The following is a 20,316-nucleotide window of genomic DNA, read 5'->3' on the forward strand; positions in this document are numbered from 1 at the left end:
AATTGTTGGTATTATGGTATATATAGATCCTTGATAAGCATGTTAATGCATTGTTGACTATACTAGCTTATATGCTAGTGATGCTTGATAACAAAAGCTTAATAAGTTGAAGAATTAAATAATGGACCTGCACTTGCTAGATATATATAGCAGCTATATATGCCTTCCATTTATTGGAAGCTGCCACTTTCGGCGGGTTCTGTTTTTTTTGATATCCTAATTACCAGTCTTATAGAGATAGAGATTGGATGATGACGACGTTTTCAAATTTGAATTTAAGATTACATTCTTTTGAGTTTTGTCTCTTTCCATCCCTATATTTGAAGGTCTAATCCTCATCTTAGTCAAGGATATTATTGCCTTCTTATTTTAGCAAACTGACATTCAAATTCAATGGATAGATGAAGTAATTAAATTAAACTTCTCTTCTTATTCACGTCCTTTCAAAAGTGTCTTCTTCGTTATCCAAGTGAATTTGCTCTTTTAAATACATAATTATAACAAAAGTGTTAGGAGATTATTAAATTTTATAATTTATAATTATTAATTAGTTATTATTAGTATTTTTAATAATGTAAAATTATATTTAATAGTATAAAATTATTTATTATTTTTGTCGATTAAGTACTAGTCAAATTTTAATAAAACTAACTCATATATTTTTTTTAATTATAAAATTAAAAAAATCCATAAATAAAATAACAAAAAAAGTATTTTTTTTATTATAGTACTACTAAGTATTTTTTAAAAATAATCATTTATTCAACTTTTTATTATATATAACACATAGTATATGTTTTCTTTTTTATTATATATAAGGTAAAAAATGGGTGATCATTTATTCAGGCTTTTATTATATATAACACATAGTTACATAGTATATATTTTCTTTTTTATTATAGTAGAAACTCAGGTGCAGTCGATTTCACGTGAAGTTAATAGTTAAAAGCCGTTAGATGATTTAAATAATTTGACTAAATTTTTATCTAACGACTCTGAATTATCAACTTCACGTGAACTGTAGCTGAGTTTCCATCTTTTATTATATATAAAAGGTAAAAACCGGATTCACCATTAACACGTACTAGGGCACATGGCACTATCTGTGTGCTTCGTCCTATATCCATATATCACAATAATTGGGTAAAAGGCTTTTCTACATATATAAATTAAACGGAATCCATATTACATTATTTTTCTAAACGAAAATTAAGTACATTATAATCCTCTTTTAATATTAGTATAAATCGTGTTATGATGTATAGCTTCTTTAGATTAGAACATAAATGGTCCTACTCTAAAATGATAGAAAATAATTTATGAGTAAAATCTAGAATTTTTATAGTATAATTTAAATTAATTTATAAATAAAAATTGTTATAATTTATTACGATTTAGATCGGTTTAAATATTTAACACATATTAATCTAGGATGATTTATCTTTATCTCTTATTAAAATTTGAATTCATAAAACGTTTTAGGTAAGATGATTTACGTTATAATTTAAAACCGACAGTTCAAGACGATTTATATAAATTTAAAAAAAAATTGTATTTGATTTTTGTTTAAAGAAATTATATAATATTGCTTTTTTAAATTTATATTTGTAAAAAAATTTGTGTAAAATATATTTTTTATTCTTAAAATTTGTCAAAAATTTTAAAAATTTTATTTAAATTTTATTTTATTTTAATTTTTTTATAATTTTTTTATTTACATCAAATATATTTCTGATAATTAAATTTTTTAAAAATTTAAAATTAATTCAAAAATAATATTTGGTGACTAGGAATGAAGTGACAAAACTTTGTTAGACTTACTTGTATTAAATATTGTCCTTGTGATATTGAAAATTTAGATGTACATTTGATATAAATAAAAAAATTGGATAGAATTAAAATAAATTAAATATAGAAATATTTTTAAAATTTTTAAATTATTTTTAAAATAAAAATAGTGTAAATTATCACTGTTACCGTCTCTTTATATATATTCAATTTTTTTAATTAATCGTATAACGTGTGACATTTTTTATAATAATTCTTTTAAATAATATTAAAAGGATGTGAGAGAAAATATTATATAATAAAATATCATATATTAGAAACAGTTGAAAAAAAGAAAATAAGGGAATCTATTCTAAAAAAAGTGAGCAATTAAATATTCTTCAATATCACATTATAACAAAGTGATAGATATGTACTGCATAGGACAAGAAAATACTTTCTTATATCTTATATCTAAAACACTATATTTGATTGATCTTAGGTTGATATTTTCATTTATAAATTTCAGTAAATTAAAGTTCTCGTTTAATAAGAATTAAAATTTTGATTATTTATCTTTTATTTTAATCTTATTATACGTGGATAGGATATAAATTTCATTCAACTGTTGAAATATAAAAAAGGACAAGTGCTTAATTAGCATGCAAAGCACAAGTTGAGATAGAACATAGAAGTGGACAAAATTAAAAAAAGAAAGCATGTAGTTGAGATGACAGAGGACGGAAAGAGAAGCATAATATAGTAAGGTGAAAGGAAGAAGAAAGTGGTAAATGGAAGTTCATCAGCCACATGAAAATAAGGGCATCCAGCATCTCCCATTCTCGACGGCAATGCAATTCATTGGTCCCATTATGAGTATTAATTAATGCCTCTCCTTTCACAAAGGGAATATCTCCCCTTTTCTGCACATAACAATTTTATTCAATTATTTAAAAACATCAAATCATCTAACGGCTCTCAAATATCAAATTTACGTAAAGTAGACTATACCTGAATTTTCACCAAATTATACGGAAAGAAAAAGTATGTACAGCATTGAGCCACATACATAATGGTTTTATCAGTGAAGGCAATATAATTAGCAAAAATTAAAGAGATGCGCTTGAAAGTAATGCTTGCTTGCATGCATGTTCTCTTGTTCTAAAAATCTTATTACTCTAAACATAACATACACATAACACTGCAGGTAGGGCTCTTTGGAGAACCAAAAGCCCTGCATTAATGGAACATATCATGTGTACCCACGTGAGCTACTTTATTTGCAAATTACACAACTATGCTAATTCAATCACTCATCCGAGTGCCATGTGTATGTGTGCAGGAGCCACCACCAGTGGAACAAGAGTCTCAAAACGAATTAGTAATTTTTAGATGAGTATAAAAAAATAATGTCATTTAAATTATAATTTATTAGTTCTTTAAAATAAATAGTTAATTATTGTTGATTTTGTACTTTTCATAAAATATGTGTCTATTATCTAAATTTAAAAATGATTAACTTCTCACGTTATCACTTTATCAACCTCCTTATTTTAATAAAGAATCTTGATCCCGAATTTTTATTCCAAACTGAACTCTGATGTATAGCATTTTAATGAGTTATTTTTACAATGAATTAAAAAAAATTATTCTCTATAATTAATTATGCCACACATATTAAAATAATTTTATTATATAAAAATATTACTTATATACTAAAATTATCAATTATGTATTTATATATAAATGTATATAATATTTTATAGTTTAATATATTTGTATACCAAATCATAGTTTATTCTATTTTTTTAATCCTTGTATAAAATTGTGACGGATTGTAATTGCTACAATTTTTGAAAAGAAAAATCACAATAAAGTTACGGCCATTTTGTTAGTTTTTAAAAAAAAAAACAATAAAAAATATAGTGACAATTATATCAGCAGTTGCTAGAAATAATCGTAAATATATTTCTTTGCGTTTTAAAAGATGGTGATTTTCATAATGCTCGTAATTGTTTTGTAACGATTTAAAACCATGCATTACAATTTTTTAGATAAACGGTACGGTAAAAATTCAGATGCAGTCGATTTCACGTGAAGTTGATATTTCTATTGTAATGATTGTTGATTTGTTACATACACAAAATAAAATTAAAATTTATTTCAATACTTAACACCAACGAATGAATTAGTTACTCGATCAACTTAATTTAACTAGCAAGTTCATATATAATAAAGAAAGATATTGAAACGAAAAAAAAAACGCGTGAATATAAAATTGGAGTAAAGTTCCATGCATGCATGCAAGATTTAATTTCATGTAAGGTTCCCAAGTATGTAGTGAAGGACAAGTTTACTATTATATGAACAATAATATACGAAATATACACACAAGAAACTTTATTTTTAACTTTTTTTTTCCGGGTAATGGCCACAAAACTCGTATTCATCATCTGGCGTTGGAAATAAGGCCTAAAATCCAAATTCCGTTTGGGTTTAGTCATAGTTTTGCTGGGAAACCTGTAATTTGGTATCGCTAATTACTTAGAATTATTACTGAACTATATATAGATAGCAATCATAAGGACCACTTTGATGATGAGCATCTTACTTTCAATTTGCAGGACCATAAACCACTTTTTTTTTTTAGGTCTTCTAATCGTTATAGGACAAATATTCTTTTTTTCTTCCTAGCTTTGTTTCTATCTTCTTCTTAATTATTTCATTGTAATTTTTTGCTTAATTTATTATTAGAGAGTGAAAATTGTTTGTACTTTGTACGGATTCAATTTGTATTTGATAAAATTTAAAAATAAAAAAAAAAACTATCAATATCTTATTCATCAGATTTTAATTACTATTATATTAAAGTTAGTTCAAGTATCATATACTTCTCTTCTGGACAAACAAAGCTTGAATTTGAGACTTGTGGATGACAAAATTTCTCTAGTTCCATCATGATTTATTTCTACTCATTCAAGATTATCTCTTATAAAAAAATTTAATTGTTATATAATTATAGTATTAAATTTTTATATATACTAATATTTATCGAAAACAAATAATAAAATTAATTATTAATATCTACGTGTTAATATTTAAGTATTAAAACTAAAATTAATTCTTTTACATACATGCATGTACGATATATATCCATATGTGATATTAAAATAGGACCTTATAATATTATAATGGAACTTAACTATCAAAAAATCATTCAACTGGAACGGGATTCCTTTTGAAGCAAATGAAGTGCATCATATACTGAAATATGAAATGGGAGGTCGTGGCGAATTGCATTGATAGTGAGCCCCATTTGATACCATATGCAAATGCTAATTATGTGTCATTTCAAGAACCAACGTAAGTGAGCCCCAATTGATACCAAAGCCAAATGCTTATTAAGGATTGGATTTGGATCCTATGCGCCTTACTGCTTCTTTTCTTATATAGGAACAAATTAAAGTCATTTCTAGCCCATCTTCATTTCTTTGAGAAAACAGTCCATTAGTCTTGTGGCAATATCTGTCTTTAATTATATCTTCTTTTTAGTATTATCGTTTCTTAATAATTATTTAACGATAATAAAACAGTCAGAAATTTCTCTTACTTTTCCAAAAGCAAGTTTCTTGGGAAGCCTTGAATATTCGTTCATGAAATTGATTACAAAATGGGTTTGACTTAATTGAAAAAACACAACCAACCCAACAACCAGAAACTTAATGAGTTGTGATCTTCTATTTCGTTTTTATTTTCACAAAATTCACGTGCCCCATTACACTTTTTGGTTTTTGCTTTAAATGTTGGCAACTTTTGATGAATAATAAGCTAACTGAAGTACTGAACCACAAACTTCAAAAAAAAAAAATGATTTTGTTAGGTAGACAATAATTTTTTTAAACAACGTAAATTTTTGAAATTGACCGAATAAAGTAAGAAAATACTTCATTCCCAAATTATTTTCTAAACTTTAACATTAGGATAACTATTTGCATAGTAAATTGAACATCCAGTCATTGTTAATTGGGCATCAATAAATCAAATAAAAAAATAACCATCCAATTAAGAATAATTTTAACATAATCATTTGCTTACCTATTGAATTGAACATTTAATATATCTATTATTTACATTGTTTAGTATTCTCATTATCTCCCTATACTTTAAAAAAAAAGAAAAACATAAGTAGACAATGAAAATACTAAACAATGTAAACAATTGATATATCGGATGTTCATTTCACTAGGTGTGCGAATAGTTATTCTAATATTAAAATTTAGGTAGATAATTTAAAAATGTAATGTGTTTTAATTTGATTATTGATTGTTCATGTTATTCAAAAAAATTATTGGTTACCTAGCATATCCCTTAAAAAAAACAACATTAGCAAGGGGCCGGGTTGGCAGGTGATATATTTCACTGCTTAATTATTATAAGAATTATAACTTTGCTTATAAGAATTTTTAACAAAACCCAAATAATTATATTTTATTTGTCCGTGTAATGTTAACATCGTTTGAACACTATATCTTTTGCATAATGTTGTGATATTCACGAGGATCATGATTCATAGGGTAACCCTACGTGGCTACGTCCTTACCAAACTAGAAACAAACCATGATCAAGAGTTCCACACGGTTTTCCTTATTAACCACAAAATGAATTGCAAGAATTTGGTAATTAATTAATCTGATGAATTATTCAAGAAGATGAAAGCAGTGAGCACGTGATGATCATGGACAATTGTAACTGTGTGTTCTTCATCTATCTATCTGGATACCATGCAGTCCACGATAGGTAGTGGGGCAACTCTTGCAACTTATTGCTGCTACCATGGACAACCCTCAACTTGCATGTTTCATGTTTCTACTAACCTCACCTCTTAATTATATAAACTTTGATCCATAAACTTCATTTCTATATATTATTAATGGTGTTGCATGATTATTGACACTACTACGATGCTACTACTTCTTTTACTGTCGACTCTGTCTTATGATATTATTAATAACAAGGACAAAAAGAAAAAGGTATCCCCACTACCACCTAATTTTTCCAAAGAAAGAAATATGCATTTTAATATTCTATTCAATTTAACTCTTTATTGAAATTAAAATTGTGTCAGATAATACATTTTATTGTGTATTTATTGTGTTATGAGAAGGCAGTTATAATTCTCTGTAGTAGCATAAGGGATAAATAAAAGATAAAAGATTAGGTAGAGTTTAAGTGATTGTTTGGACGCCATTATTTTGATAAAAAATAATCTTTTTTCAATGAAAAAAAGATTTTTTTTTTATATTTTAGCGTGTTTAGCAAATTTTTAATAGTAAAGGTAAAAGATGTTAGAAAAATAAAAAAAAAACATCTTTTTTGAGAAGCTGTCATTTACATCTTTTTTTTAAAAGATTTTTTTTCCTTGAAAAAAAAAGATGTTTTTCATGTAATAAATAAATAAAAAATACTTTTATATTGTTATATTCAAATATAATTGATAAATAAAAATATCTTTTTACATGAGATACCCAAACATAAAATTACTTTTACTTTTTCATAAAATCTTTTAAAAAAAGATAACTCGCAAAAAGATCTTTTCTTATAAACTCACCCAAACAAATCTTAAGATTTCTGATTTGCTACAATTAAGTGACAAGTAAGTGTTGCTCTGAGCCCTGAGCTTGAGGCTAGCGGAGGAAACTTGGAACATGGACCACAGAGTATAGAGGTAAGAAAAATCATATGATATACTATATAGTTTTATGAGTAACAAAGATTGCAATGAGCATCTTTTATTATTTAAATTAGTTGGTAATTGTGGAGGAAATTAGATGCAGTGCAGGATTTTGAGCTTTATAAGAAAGTAAAAAAAATTCTGTTTTGTATGGTATCCCCCCAAAGCAAGTGGGGTTCAGTTCTTGCATCCATTATCTCTTGGAAAAGATTCTTGTAAGATACTCATACGCACGGGACCATTGTATTTATATACTACTACTACTCACATATCAGACTATGTCTTTCACATGCTCATTTATTGGATGAGAAGAACAACTAACAACAACTGACTTAATAACTAACCACTGCATTACAAGGTGGCTTATAGATAACATATCACTTGAATGTTTATTGGTCCACGTGTCAAACACCTCTTCAACTCCAAACTTTACAGTAACCATTTGCAATATCCCGTGCTTCACTAATCACTACACATGTTACTATTTCATATGCAGCTAGAAACATCATTTGCAGCTTCTTTAAATTTGTAGAAAACCCTCTTTGTCTGCCACTTGCAACATCTTCTAATTACCCTACAACGTTTTTACCTTGTTTGGTTTGCATTATCATAAGTCATAGAGTCAACAAAGGGCAGGGTGAGTATAAATATGTGGGCATATAACCAAAAGGTTTCATTCAAGACTCAATCAATTGCTTGACAAACATGTCGCTTTCCTGTGCCAAGAACTTCTTCCAGAGGTTCTGGATGGATGAATTCCAAATGCCAAGTCTCTCACACAGCAGCTTCTTGAACAATGACCTCTTACCATCTCTTGGAGCAAGAATAAACCAGGAAACTCGCCTTCGAAAATACATAGTTTCGCCTTTCAACCCACGTTATAGGTACCGGTACCAGTACCTTATGTCTTCCATTCCAATCCAATCCAATCGAATTCGAGAGTAAAGCTTAGCTTGATGTATGTTGTTATGTATGTGTTATGGCAGGGCTTGGGAGATGTTACTGGTTGTTCTAGTGGTTTACTCAGCCTGGATTTGTCCCTTTGAGTTCGCTTTTCTGACTTACAAGCAAGACACGCTATTCATCATAGATAACATAGTGAATGGCTTCTTCGCAGTTGACATCATCCTCACATTCTTCGTGGCATACTTAGACAGCCACTCATATCTTCTGGTTGATGATCCAAAGAAAATTGCAATCAGGTACATATCTACCTGGTTTGCCTTTGATGTATGCTCCACAGCACCCTTCCAGCCAATCACCCTCCTCTTCACAAACCACAGCAGTGAGATTGGTTTCAAAGTCCTTAACATGCTTCGATTATGGAGGCTCAGACGAGTCAGCTCTCTTTTTGCCAGGTTCACCTCTCTAGTCTCTACCACACCAACTACTTCTACTTGCATCTCATACTTCCTTCCACCTCATTCTTTTTTGCTTTCAGACTCGAAAAGGACATTCGCTTCAACTACTTCTGGACAAGGTGCACAAAGCTTATTGCTGTAAGCCATTCATCCATCCTTGATCTCTACCTTCTTTCACTTCAACAAACTCAATTCATTTCACACTATTTCAGGTAACATTGTTTGCAGTCCATTGTGCCGGCTGCTTCAACTATCTGATTGCAGATAAGTACCCGGATTCAAAGAGAACCTGGATTGGCGCCACGTACCCGGATTTCAAAGAAGAAAGCCTCTGGGACAGATATGTGACTGCAATGTACTGGTCCATTGTCACTCTTACAACCACCGGCTATGGAGATTTGCATGCAGAGAACACCAGAGAGATGCTGTTTGATATCTTCTACATGCTCTTCAACTTGGGTTTAACATCATACATCATTGGAAACATGACCAACCTAGTTGTTCACTGGACCAGCCGCACCAGAAACTTTGTATGCTTCTCTTCTCCACTAATATTCTTCTTCTTCTTTTCATTCAGTTCTAGTCAATCAATTCTGGTTTGAATGGCACAGAGAGATACAGTGAGAGCAGCCACTGAATTCGCTTCCAGAAACCATCTTCCACCACGGATACAGGATCAGATGTTGTCACACATATGCTTGAAGTTCAAGACAGAAGCATTGAAGCAGCAAGAAACTCTGAATGATCTGCCAAGGGCGATTCGTTCAAGCATTGCACACCATCTGTTCTTTCCAGTTGTGCAAAGGGTCTACCTCTTCAAAGGAGTCTCCCATGACTTCCTTTTCCAACTGGTAACATGATAATAATAATTTCTTCTTCAGCTTTGTCACACAACAGTATCAAACTCCTTAAATAAATAAAAAACAGGTTTCAGAAATGGAAGCCGAGTATTTCCCACCCGGGGAAGATGTGGTACTGCAAACCGAGTCGTCTACAGACTTGTACGTTCTGGTTTCAGGGGCAGTGGTGAGTTACATAAAGAATCGATGAAGCTATGAGTGCACGCATGTCAGAGAATGCTTACTGAGGCTTTTCTATTGTTGCAGGATCTTGTTCAATACGTGGATGGCCAAGAACAAGTATGTCATGCTATTCAAACATTAGTGTTTCATTTGTTTCCCCCCAATCAAATTAGAACTGAACATGAATTGTTATCGTTTCAGCTCTTTAGAAAAGTATTTGCAGTAGATACGTTTGGTGAGATTGGTGCGTTATATCATGTACCTCAGCCTTTCACAGTTCGGACCACAGAGCTTTCTCAAATTCTAAGACTCAACAGAACATCACTCACCAATGTTTTGCATGCAAATCCCAGAGATGCACAGATCATAACAGATAACCTCTTCATGGTAATTACAATTCAGTTATGGCATTTGGCATATCTCTCTCCCTGCTATTACAACGTTCAATCATTGCTTGACAGAGGTCAAAGGGGCATCAAGAGCCAGGCTTGGAATATCCGAGTGCGGATCCTAGATTGTTTCTTCAGAAACTGCTTCACGGAGGCAACAAAAGAGGCAGATTTTCCCGCACATGTACGGATTCTGAGGCCAATTTGCAGGATGATCAGCATTCAATCAGTGCTGAAGATGGAAAAAGAGATGATCAAGACATGGTTGAAATTCTGCTTGAGAGAGACGCAAATGCAAATACCCCAAAAGTTCCAGTGCAACAGCTCAAAAGCAAGAGCATCTCTGACCAAATAGTGACTTGTGAAAAGGAGATGAAATCTTCAGGAGAATATAGAATACAGGTTGTGGAGCCAGAAATACTTAACCTTGATAGGAATGACTCAACCATGAACAAAAGAAAAGATGCTTCTGGGTTCATGAAGAAGAGAGTCACAATCCACTTGCTAAGCGGGTGCAAAACTAACCCACAGGGACAGTACGGAAAGTTGATCATCCTTCCTGAATCATTGGAAGAGCTGCTCAACATTGCTGGTAAGTATATTTAATTATCAACCTATTATACCTGCCTTCTGCTTTTCAGTTTCTTTTGTTACATTCATAAATCAGTAAAGCAATATTCTCAATACAACGTTATAACTATTAACTTGGAAAACTGCAGGTGAAAAATTTGGAGGCTTGAAACCTACAAAAGTAATTAATGAAAAGAATGCAGAGATAGACGACACAAACGTCATTAGAGATGGGGATCATCTCTTCTTTCTTTGTAGTGATAGTGAAAATTTGACATTATGATATTAGCAGTGCACAAGCAATGGTAGGTTGTACCTTTAGAAAGCTAATGTAATGTCATAATCAAATTGGAAAAAATGATACAATTCAATTACAACATAGGCTCTTTGTTTATGATGGTGGAAACAAAACTTTACAATCTCATTAATAATTTAAGATAGGGGTAGTTACTAGTCCAAGAAAACCAAGTCATATAATCAAGTGACTGTCCCTGTAATGTGTTTGCCAATGTACTTCACGATTTAATCAAACAGTATTTCGCAGTAATCAATGCCTTTACAACCAGAAGTGCTCTCGCTCAGCCAAAAGAGATGCCTGGGTAGCCTTAAACGAATCATCTCACTTTTGCGTTGCCGCAGTCTGGATTTCTGAAAGCTCTGCCTAATGAATGCTATTGACAAATAAAACTTAACTCTTCAACTTGATCGGTATAGGATGCGCCTCCGTGTTAAAGACGAACTTATCCAGTGGAATGAGAGAGCTGTCCGCAAAAAGCAAGTATAAGTACTTGAGTGTTTCTCCTAGAAAGAAAGTCTCCATTTTGTCTCTTTTATGCGGAGGAATACTAGTTACGTCATCCAGAGAACAATAACCACCAGTATCGACCTTTGTGTATTTCTCAAAAGCTTCAAAGATTTGCCAACCCCATTCGCGGTATCTGTAAGACAAAATATATATTTAAGAAAATTATTATTACCGCAACAAAAGAAAATATAAATCAACCTTAGATATAAGAGAAGGAGGGGGATCATACTTTGGATCTTCAGTAATGCGGTATAAAACAAACAATGACTCCACAGTCTCAGGTCTCAAGAGATTATGACGATCAGCAGGTTTTATTATAATGTCATTCACGTATTCTGAGCTCTTATTCCCTCCATCAAGATCTTGTTCAGAATACTCCTATATAAAACAGATGCTACATGTCAAGTCTCCATTCTTGCTATATAATAATGCAAGAAAACAAATAATAGCATATACGGCCCCACGGAGCAGAGCAGAATTTACTTTTGAACGGTTTACCAAATAAACAATTCAAAGTGCCACAATAGTCTCACAAACCTCAGTATGAAAGTAAGCAATTTCAGGAGCCAGACCAGTAGAAGTTACTGCATACATCTCAAAGCATGTTTTAGCCAGATCTTCTGCAAGCTTCATATTCTCCAGATCTTCAAAGTTAAGCATGTTGTTTTTCATTGCTTGTTCTCTTGTGAGGCCTTTGGTGGCACCCAGTGCAAGAGTACCAGATAAGAAACACACCTGGATTGGTTGCATTAATTTACATAAACGTTATTAGGACAATGTCAACACATACACTCATTTACAACTGGTTAAAATGCTTGGCTGAAAGACATTTTCAAGAGCATTAAAGTCATATAATAACCTATCTTATGGCTCTTAAGCAATACTGCTAATGTAAATGCTGATATCTTGGACCAATCACAATATCACACAGTTCAGCCAATCACGGTTGTGACCATCTAATTTCCTAGAATTCTTATGTAACACTACTACATAGGCTCATTTTTCTTTATTCAAATTCATTCTACAATTATGAAATCATCATCTGACAGATGTGAAAACATGAATGCCTATACGGAAGTACTTGAAACAAATACTGTTCCTTGTACATAAAACAAACTCGGCAGAAATTTAAGTTGTTTGTGGAACAAATTTTACCAAGGACACAAAAAAGCATATCTTAGCATGAAGCAGGCATTTAACATACTGTGTATGCTAGATAAAGGCAAAGTGCAAGGGCATTGACTGTCTAATTTTGTTTGATAACTTAGAGTACCACAGGATGGGCATATCATAACTCCAGAGGGGGAGAAATGAATTTGACACCTCAAGTCCACCAATTACAAATCAATAACATTTAATAACAAGCCAATCCATATTTCATCAGTGTCATCTAAATAGCTGGTTCATTGCCTGACATTTAGCCCAATAACTCAACAAATTGGCACTGTTTCTACTGAATGGAATTTTCAAGCAGCTAACTTGCTAAAAAGATTTCATGCAATGCCAAGATTCATAATTAGGAGGTACAGCATACCAGATGATCCATTTTTGGGCTGAAATCACCATTTAATCCATACGGCAATTCGCCAATAAAAACTAATCCATTTGGAATTGTTTTCCGAACAAGAAGATGTCTAACGCCGTTCATTGCTTCCTTATACATATCATATAGATACGATGTATTACTATCTCTGCTAGCTCCACTCTGAAGCCAAACTTTAAGTAAGTACTCATAGTAACTGTCACCACGGGATCCCAATCTGTAATTTTCTCCACTGAATTGACCAGAATGTGGGCTGCATTTACATATGAGAAATATAATAAGAAAATGCATGACAACATACTAACAAGAGAATTTTAAAGATTTATCAAAAATGACCTCAAGTTAAAACTAATGGCTGAATACTCCAATTAAATCATACGAGATTCCTTACCTAATGTAGATGGGAACTAGTCCTTCAGTCTTTGAAAGAGTCTTTATGTGATCCATGACTTTCATTGCCGCCAAACTATATTTCTGATCACCAGATACAGAACTGAGATAATTAAACTCAAGCTGTAAAGTGGAAACTTCTGCTGTGCTACTCAATCCACCAGGAGCTGCATGGCCTGATGAGTCATGCAAAATAACATCACTAAATGGAATTGCTGTTGGACTGGCTGTAAAAGCAGATAGCAGACGGTCAGCCAAATTCTTAGCAGTTTCTAGATAAACAGCAGGTTTAGGTCCTGCATGAGTTATGTTCATTCCCTTTTCCCCACCACTTAGATGGTATGCACTTAATAGGCCACCCAGAACCCGTATTGTGGTTTCAAATAAATTTACTTGGCCCTTTTTGCTAATTCTATCAGAAAGGTTTTCTTCAATCCAGGTTCCTGCTTCAGCAACAACTTCATCAATGCCCATTATCATAGCTGTATCAAGAGCATCCACTACTGTAGCACCTAATCCCCCTAATCCATCAGTTCCATGGTGGCTCAGTGGCATAAGTTCATCGTGACCCATTGCATATTTTTTGTAGCCAGACCAAGCATGAATAAAAGCATCTTTGACCTTTTGTTTCCTGGTAATCCACATTGATCTGGCATCTCGATTTTCAGTTGCATGACCAATACCATTATTAGTCCCTTTAGCATCAGGTGGTAACCGAGGAGGAAGCCTTGGAGCCCGTCTCCATAACTTCTTCAATCTACCAGCACCATTAGTAATACTGATACCTTCACTGTTTCTATTTCCTATTGTTTGATCCTTAGAAACTACGTCACCAGGACTTGTATGTGTCAGCATAAGATATGCTACACCAAAGATCAGTAACAGAAGCAAAAACTTTCCAGTACTACAGCTAAAACAATCCCGCTTTCGGTTACTGGTGAGAAAGCTCTGAGTAATGACCTGGAAAATCAAAACACGATAAATAAGTGTGCTTTTCTTTTTCCTTTTTTTTTTTCACATTTTAGTAAAAGACAGGTAAGAATAACTAGTTTTTCCTCTCTCGATACCTTTTATGTCTCAAGACCAAAATTCCTCATATACAGAACATCAGTGCAGTGATCAAGATACAACTAAATTCTCCACTATCTTACTAACACAGGTAAGAATAACCAGTTTTTCTTATTGGAACAGTTTGACTCTCTATCCACCAACCAACGCAAGGATTCCTATCACTCAAGGCCCTAATTACAACAGATAGCATCATATTTCAGAAAAAAAAATGGTTCCCAAAAAATAAAAAAGACTTAGCTTTGATCTGAAATCAAGTTTCCCATCTACCCAGAAACAAGATTGGAACAAATCTACAGTCTGATGATGCAATCAATAAACAATTAAAATTGGGGGTTGACTTGGACATAAAATGGATTGAATTGAGAGCTGAGAGGAAAAAAGGGAATACCTTTGAGAAAGAGCGGTGGCGAAACTTGGCGTTATCGTAGTCAACATCTTTCTTGGAGTAGGGTAGAGAGTTGGACATGCTGGTGCTACTAGATCACAATATAGCAATCAATTGGATCCGAATTTCGAAATGCAGAAATTAAGAGAGAAGAGAAGTGAGCAAACTGCAATAGACAAAGTCAGGTTGGAATTGGATTGCGTAGGATTAAGTTATTCATCGCTGAAGCAGCGCACAGCAACAGAGACAGAGAGATAGAGCTGTTGTTTTAGTTGCGGCAAAATTGATAGTTGCAATCACTCGTTCACTGTTTCAACTTTCAACTTTCAACTAAACCAAGAGTGATTAAATGGGAGAAAAAATGGTTAGATCCAAGGTTATGAAAACCGATTCGAACCGAAGGGAAGAACGGTTCGGACAGACGTTGAAACCGGAAATTTGAAAAACCGACGTTGGACCGTCGAACCGGTCGGAAACCGGTTTGGATGCTGGGATGCCCTAGCCAAATACCCAACCCAGCAACCTTAGCTCCACATAACGGCAAACGCGAACCCATCCCTCCCATCACCGTCGAGCTCCTCCTTCCTCTCACTGTCATCGATCTCACTGCCTCACCTCCTACCAGCTCCCGCCGCCGTCGCTGAAACGAGCTTCGAAGCCACCGTCGTTATCGTGCAGCTCTGTTCCACCATCGTGCAGCTACTGTTTCAGCTTTGAAAGCACCGTCGCGCAGCTCTGTTTCATCGTCGCCGGCGCTATCTCTGTTCCACCTGTCATCCCTTTGGTCGTGGACTTGTCCCCCTCTTGCTTAGGATCTGCTCTGCTTTGTTCTAGGGCTTCTAGCTTCTAGGTATTTTTTTTAATAATAATTGTTGAAGAATTGTTGTTAGTTAATCTGTGAGCTTGTTATGGGTTGAATAATTGTTGAATAAGTGTTAATTAATCTGTGAATCTTGCTGTTTTTACTGTGAATTACTCCATTGTTAATGATTCTGATAATTCATCTGCAGAAATTGATGGGGTCTTCAGGCTTGAATCCTTTGAAACTAAGTGTTGCACGTGAGGTATGCCTCTTTTGTGTCTTCTTCGTTGCTGTGCTCTGTTGACCGTTGTGCTGTGTTTTTGTGTTCAATTAAAAATTTTCTTTGAGAACTTAGCTTTGCCATGCTTGATAAATTGTGCCAATTATGCATTTCTTGAAATTGGTATGCCTCTGTAGATTCTAAATAGTGTGTTTCATGTTTCTGATTTTGATAATTTGAGTAGTTTATGAAGCATAGTTCACTGTTATTGCAAATGATTTGGGACTGCTTTTGAGGAGTGTATGAAGCAGATTACTTGCTGTGTTTGGAGTTGTGTATTAATTAAATTGGTTAATTTGTTATTTGAGCCATGTTACAGATTGTTGTTAAATAAAGTTTAAAGCTTCAATATCCATTTAGTTGGCAATGTTAATATAATATTAATAATAATACTAATCACAAAGTGGAGAGGGATTGTAGAATTTGTCACATAGGTTTGGAGAGTGATAGTTCTGAGTCTGGTGTTTCAATTGAACTGGGTTGTGCTTGTAAAGTTGATTTTGTTGCTGCTCACAAAGTATGTGCTGAGACATGGTTTAAGATTAAGGAGAATTTGAGTATAAATCCCATCTTTACTTTATTCTGTTTAACTGCAAAATTTGGTTTTTGATATTTTTTAATGCTGAATTTGATTGATTCTGTGGAAATTTTAGACACCCTTTTGTTTATGATTCATGGAATTGAGAATTGGATTGTTTGGTACTGCTCTATATGTATACTTGTTCTATGTCTTGGTGCTGAGTTTGACAAATATTCTCAATTACTTACAGCTATGGTTTCCTTCTTGAACGGGATTTTATTTTTCCAAAAGAAATCATAAGAGAATTAGGGTTGTGAATTGTTTAACTGAGTGATGAGTGTAAAGGTGAATGTGAAGATTGAAGTGGACTCAGCGGTGGATGTCAAGCTATGCTCACAAGACTCGAATGAATTTCATACCCTTGCGGCGAGCGTAGCTGCTGTGCTCACTCATCATTGATGTTGCGTTCATCAACAACAGCTTCTCTGCGCTTCTTTCGGCACCAATCTCAATTTGGTACTCTTTCTCATCCCAAACCCTTCCTTTTTCCCATTAATCTCTCTTATACCACTGATATTGATGCCATCAAAGACAGATCCCATCTCCTATATTCTATTAGGAATCTCCAAAACCTTGATTCTGCTTTGCATCTCTTTCACAAGATGGTTTCCGTAAACCCTTTGCCATCTGTGAAGGACTTTAATTTATTGTTTAGCTCTATTGTTAAGATGAAGCATTACACAGCTGCCATTTCGTTAGTCAAACACTTTTTCTCCTTAGGACTCAAATCTAATATCTGTACACTCAATATTGTTGTCAATTGTCTGTGCCGTTTGAATCACACTCCCTTTGCCTTCTCTGTGGTGGGGATGATGTTCAAAATCAGTTTGGAGCCCAATGTGGTCACATTTACCACCATTGTTAATGGTCTTTGTATTGAAGGCAATGTGGATTATGCTATTTGGATTGTTGACCACATGAATAACATGGGATATCAACCCGACGCCCACACGATTGGAACAATTATAAATGGATTGTGCAAGATGGGCAACACCCCTGCTGCCATTGCCATTCTAAGGAAGACGGAAACAAGAAACTGCAAACCAAGTGTTGATGTTGCGGGTTATAACGCAATTGTGGATAGTCTTTGCAAGGATGGGCTGGTATCTGAGGCTTTGAGTCTATTCTCCGAAATGACAACGAAAGGTGTACAACCCAGTACTATCACTTACAATTGCTTGATTCAAGGGCTGTGTACTTTCAGCAGATGGCAGGAGGCTGCATCTTTACTGAGCGAGAGAAAGCAAAAGGGAATTATGCCGGATACACATACTTTTACTATTTTAATGGATGCTCTTTGTAAAGAGGGAAAGATTTCAAGTGCTAGAGCCATACTTGGTCAAATGGTTCGATCAGGAGAGGAGCCTAACGTTGTCACCTATCACTCAATGATTGCTGGTTATTGTTTCCAAAATCAAATGGAGGAGGCCATGAAAGTATTTGATTTGATGGTTCACAAGGGATGCCTACCAAACGTCAACACTTATGCCTCATTAATCCATGGGTGGTGCAAGATCAAAAGGATTAATAAGGCTATCTATCTCTTGGATGAAATGATCAATAAAGGTTTAAAGCTGGATGTTGTGACTTGGAATACTCTTATCCATGGATTTTGCAAAGTGGGTAAACCATTAGCTGCTAAAGAATTGTTTTTTACAATGCACAAATTTGGTCAATATCCTAATCTATCGAGCTGTGCCACTATATTGGATGGCCTATTCAAATGTCACTTGTCTTCTGATGCAATATCATTATTTCGAGAAATTGAGAAGAATAATTTGGATCTTAATATTGAAATTTACAATGTGGTGCTCGATGGGATGTGCCGTGCTGGAAAACTGAGTGATGCGTGTGAACTCTTCTCTTGTCTTCCAACAAAAGGCTTGAAACCTGATCTATATACTTATACAATAATGATCCAAGGTCTATGTAGGGAAGGACTTCTGATTGATGCTGAAGAGTTGCTGATGAATATGGAAGAGCATGGCTGCTTGCCAGATAGCTGCACATATAATGTCTTCATCCAAGGATTACTACGACAAAATGCTGCTCTCAAGTCAATAAAATATTTTCAGATTATGAAAGATAAAGGTTTTGCAGCAAACGCTACAACCGTGGAGTTGCTTGTAGATTACCTCTCTACACACAAAGGAGAGAATGTTTTTCAAGAATTTGTGCAGAAAATTGTTTGAATATATCAATAAAACCTCTTAGTTCTATATTTGAATTGAGGATTTGATGTTTGTGCAGAAACTGAGATTTCCATGCTGCTTTTTGTTTTCAAATTGGCCACAGAGCAAAATTTTCCTTCTTGAGAAGGTTATGCATTACTTTACTCTAGTCATCTGCTTCGTTTTAAGCTCCATTCATATAGAATTTTATGGAACAAGTTAAAACTTATGATATAAGAATATTTGTATTTAATATAGTATTTGTTAATATATTTTTAAATTTAGATTAAATAATTCTATTAGAAGATATTATGTTAAATAATTTAAAATTACTTTATATTTTAACAGAAAGTATTTTCATTTAATAACATTAAAAACCAAAACCATAGAAAATATTACAAGAAAATAAATATGTATTTTATAAGGAGTAAAAACTTATTTAAACTTTTAAAAAAATTTAGTTATTAAAGTTAAGGATAATAGGCCATTTGATTCATTTTTAACCAAAAAATTCTTAATAAGTTCCGGTATCCTCAAATTTTATGCAGATAAACCTTTTTAAATTTGTGTATTATATGTTAAATTTTGATGGCTAAACTATATAATTCGATCAAAGTCCCCAAATCAAAAGTTGCATCGATTTGATCAACCAGACATCGAACTACCGAATCCAAAGTGATGAACAAAGAAAATAATAAGTAACTATATTTTTTTAATATTTATTTATAAATCCAGAGAATTAAAGGGTTAGACTTGACTATTCAATTGCTACAAAAAGTAATTCGATGTCAACTACTAATAAGGTTGGTGGTGCAAAAAGTTTACAAATGTTAGAATCAATTTATATATAATTGGGGATTAGCCATAAACCTTCCTGTATTAATATTACTGTTGCTGAAAACGATTTATTGCAAATATTTTTTTTATTTCACATTGTGTTCGAATCTATCACGAAATCTTTAACTTCTAGAAATTGAACAAAAATATGAAATGCATGTATTTCAACCAAAACCAAATATATATAATAAAAATGTATCTTAGATGAATTCAAGTTCAATGTATAATAAACATTATGATATTCTAGATATTGATGGTCTTGTCTTTTATATTGAGCGGGAATAACTATATACTATAATATATTTCGTTAATCTATGGATGGTGGTGTGGTGCAAGATCAAAAGGATAAATAAGGCTGTTTATATCTTGGATGAAATGATCAATAAAGAATTAATCAAAAGGAGATAATGCTTTTCAAGATAAAATTGAGGATTTGATGTTTGTGTAGAAAGTTAAATCTTCGTTCATCCTCTCGCCTTGTTTTATTTTTTATCAACAATGTTTTACTATTAATTTTTCGCGTAAAGTAATTACTAATTTTACATTATGGATTATTTATTTAGGGAAAAATAAAATGGTATCTACTATCTAGTATCTACACAACAAAAAATC

At 33.0% G+C, this 20,316-nt stretch overlaps 3 protein-coding genes across 9 annotated transcripts; 2 read left to right on the top strand and 1 right to left on the bottom strand.

The window, feature by feature from the left end:
- Positions 1 to 7,650: 7,650 nt before the first annotated feature.
- On the top strand, positions 7,651 to 11,234 carry LOC112714313 (potassium channel KAT3). The gene is made up of 10 exons (XM_025765884.3): positions 7,651 to 8,382; positions 8,485 to 8,856; positions 8,940 to 8,997; positions 9,072 to 9,389; positions 9,471 to 9,710; positions 9,787 to 9,885; positions 9,966 to 9,998; positions 10,083 to 10,268; positions 10,343 to 10,862; positions 10,990 to 11,234. Exons 1-10 carry the CDS (start codon positions 8,204 to 8,206, stop codon positions 11,121 to 11,123), a joined length of 2,139 nt encoding a protein of 712 aa, XP_025621669.1. The 5' UTR covers positions 7,651 to 8,203; the 3' UTR covers positions 11,124 to 11,234.
- On the bottom strand, positions 11,158 to 15,386 carry LOC112714314 (mannosyl-oligosaccharide 1,2-alpha-mannosidase MNS3). Of its 2 annotated transcripts, none has more exons than XM_025765885.3 (6): positions 15,038 to 15,386; positions 13,580 to 14,538; positions 13,180 to 13,441; positions 12,183 to 12,380; positions 11,875 to 12,023; positions 11,158 to 11,778 (listed from the first exon to the last, which is right to left on the bottom strand). In XM_025765885.3, exons 1-6 carry the CDS (start codon positions 15,113 to 15,115, stop codon positions 11,529 to 11,531), a joined length of 1,896 nt encoding a protein of 631 aa, XP_025621670.1. In that variant the 5' UTR covers positions 15,116 to 15,386; the 3' UTR covers positions 11,158 to 11,528. The 2 variants fall into 2 exon arrangements, with proteins under 2 accessions (XP_025621670.1, XP_072060458.1); XM_072204357.1 differs by having other exon boundaries at positions 13,580 to 14,946; positions 15,038 to 15,355.
- LOC112714315 (uncharacterized) lies at positions 15,244 to 19,026 on the top strand. 6 transcript variants are annotated; one of them, XM_029289485.2, is made up of 4 exons: positions 15,333 to 15,884; positions 16,045 to 16,098; positions 16,887 to 17,152; positions 17,523 to 19,026. In XM_029289485.2, the coding sequence occupies exon 4, from the start codon at positions 17,614 to 17,616 to the stop codon at positions 18,886 to 18,888; it is 1,275 nt and encodes a 424-aa protein (XP_029145318.1). In that variant the 5' UTR covers positions 15,333 to 15,884; positions 16,045 to 16,098; positions 16,887 to 17,152; positions 17,523 to 17,613; the 3' UTR covers positions 18,889 to 19,026. The 6 variants fall into 6 exon arrangements, with proteins under 6 accessions (XP_025621672.1, XP_029145318.1, XP_025621673.1 ...); XM_025765888.3 differs by having other exon boundaries at positions 17,579 to 19,026; XM_072204359.1 differs by having other exon boundaries at positions 16,982 to 17,152.
- The last annotated feature ends 1,290 nt before the right edge of the window (positions 19,027 to 20,316 follow it).

Source organism: Arachis hypogaea, chromosome 10 (genome assembly GCF_003086295.3).
Source record: "Arachis hypogaea cultivar Tifrunner chromosome 10, arahy.Tifrunner.gnm2.J5K5, whole genome shotgun sequence".
Lineage (NCBI taxonomy): Eukaryota > Viridiplantae > Streptophyta > Magnoliopsida > Fabales > Fabaceae > Arachis > Arachis hypogaea.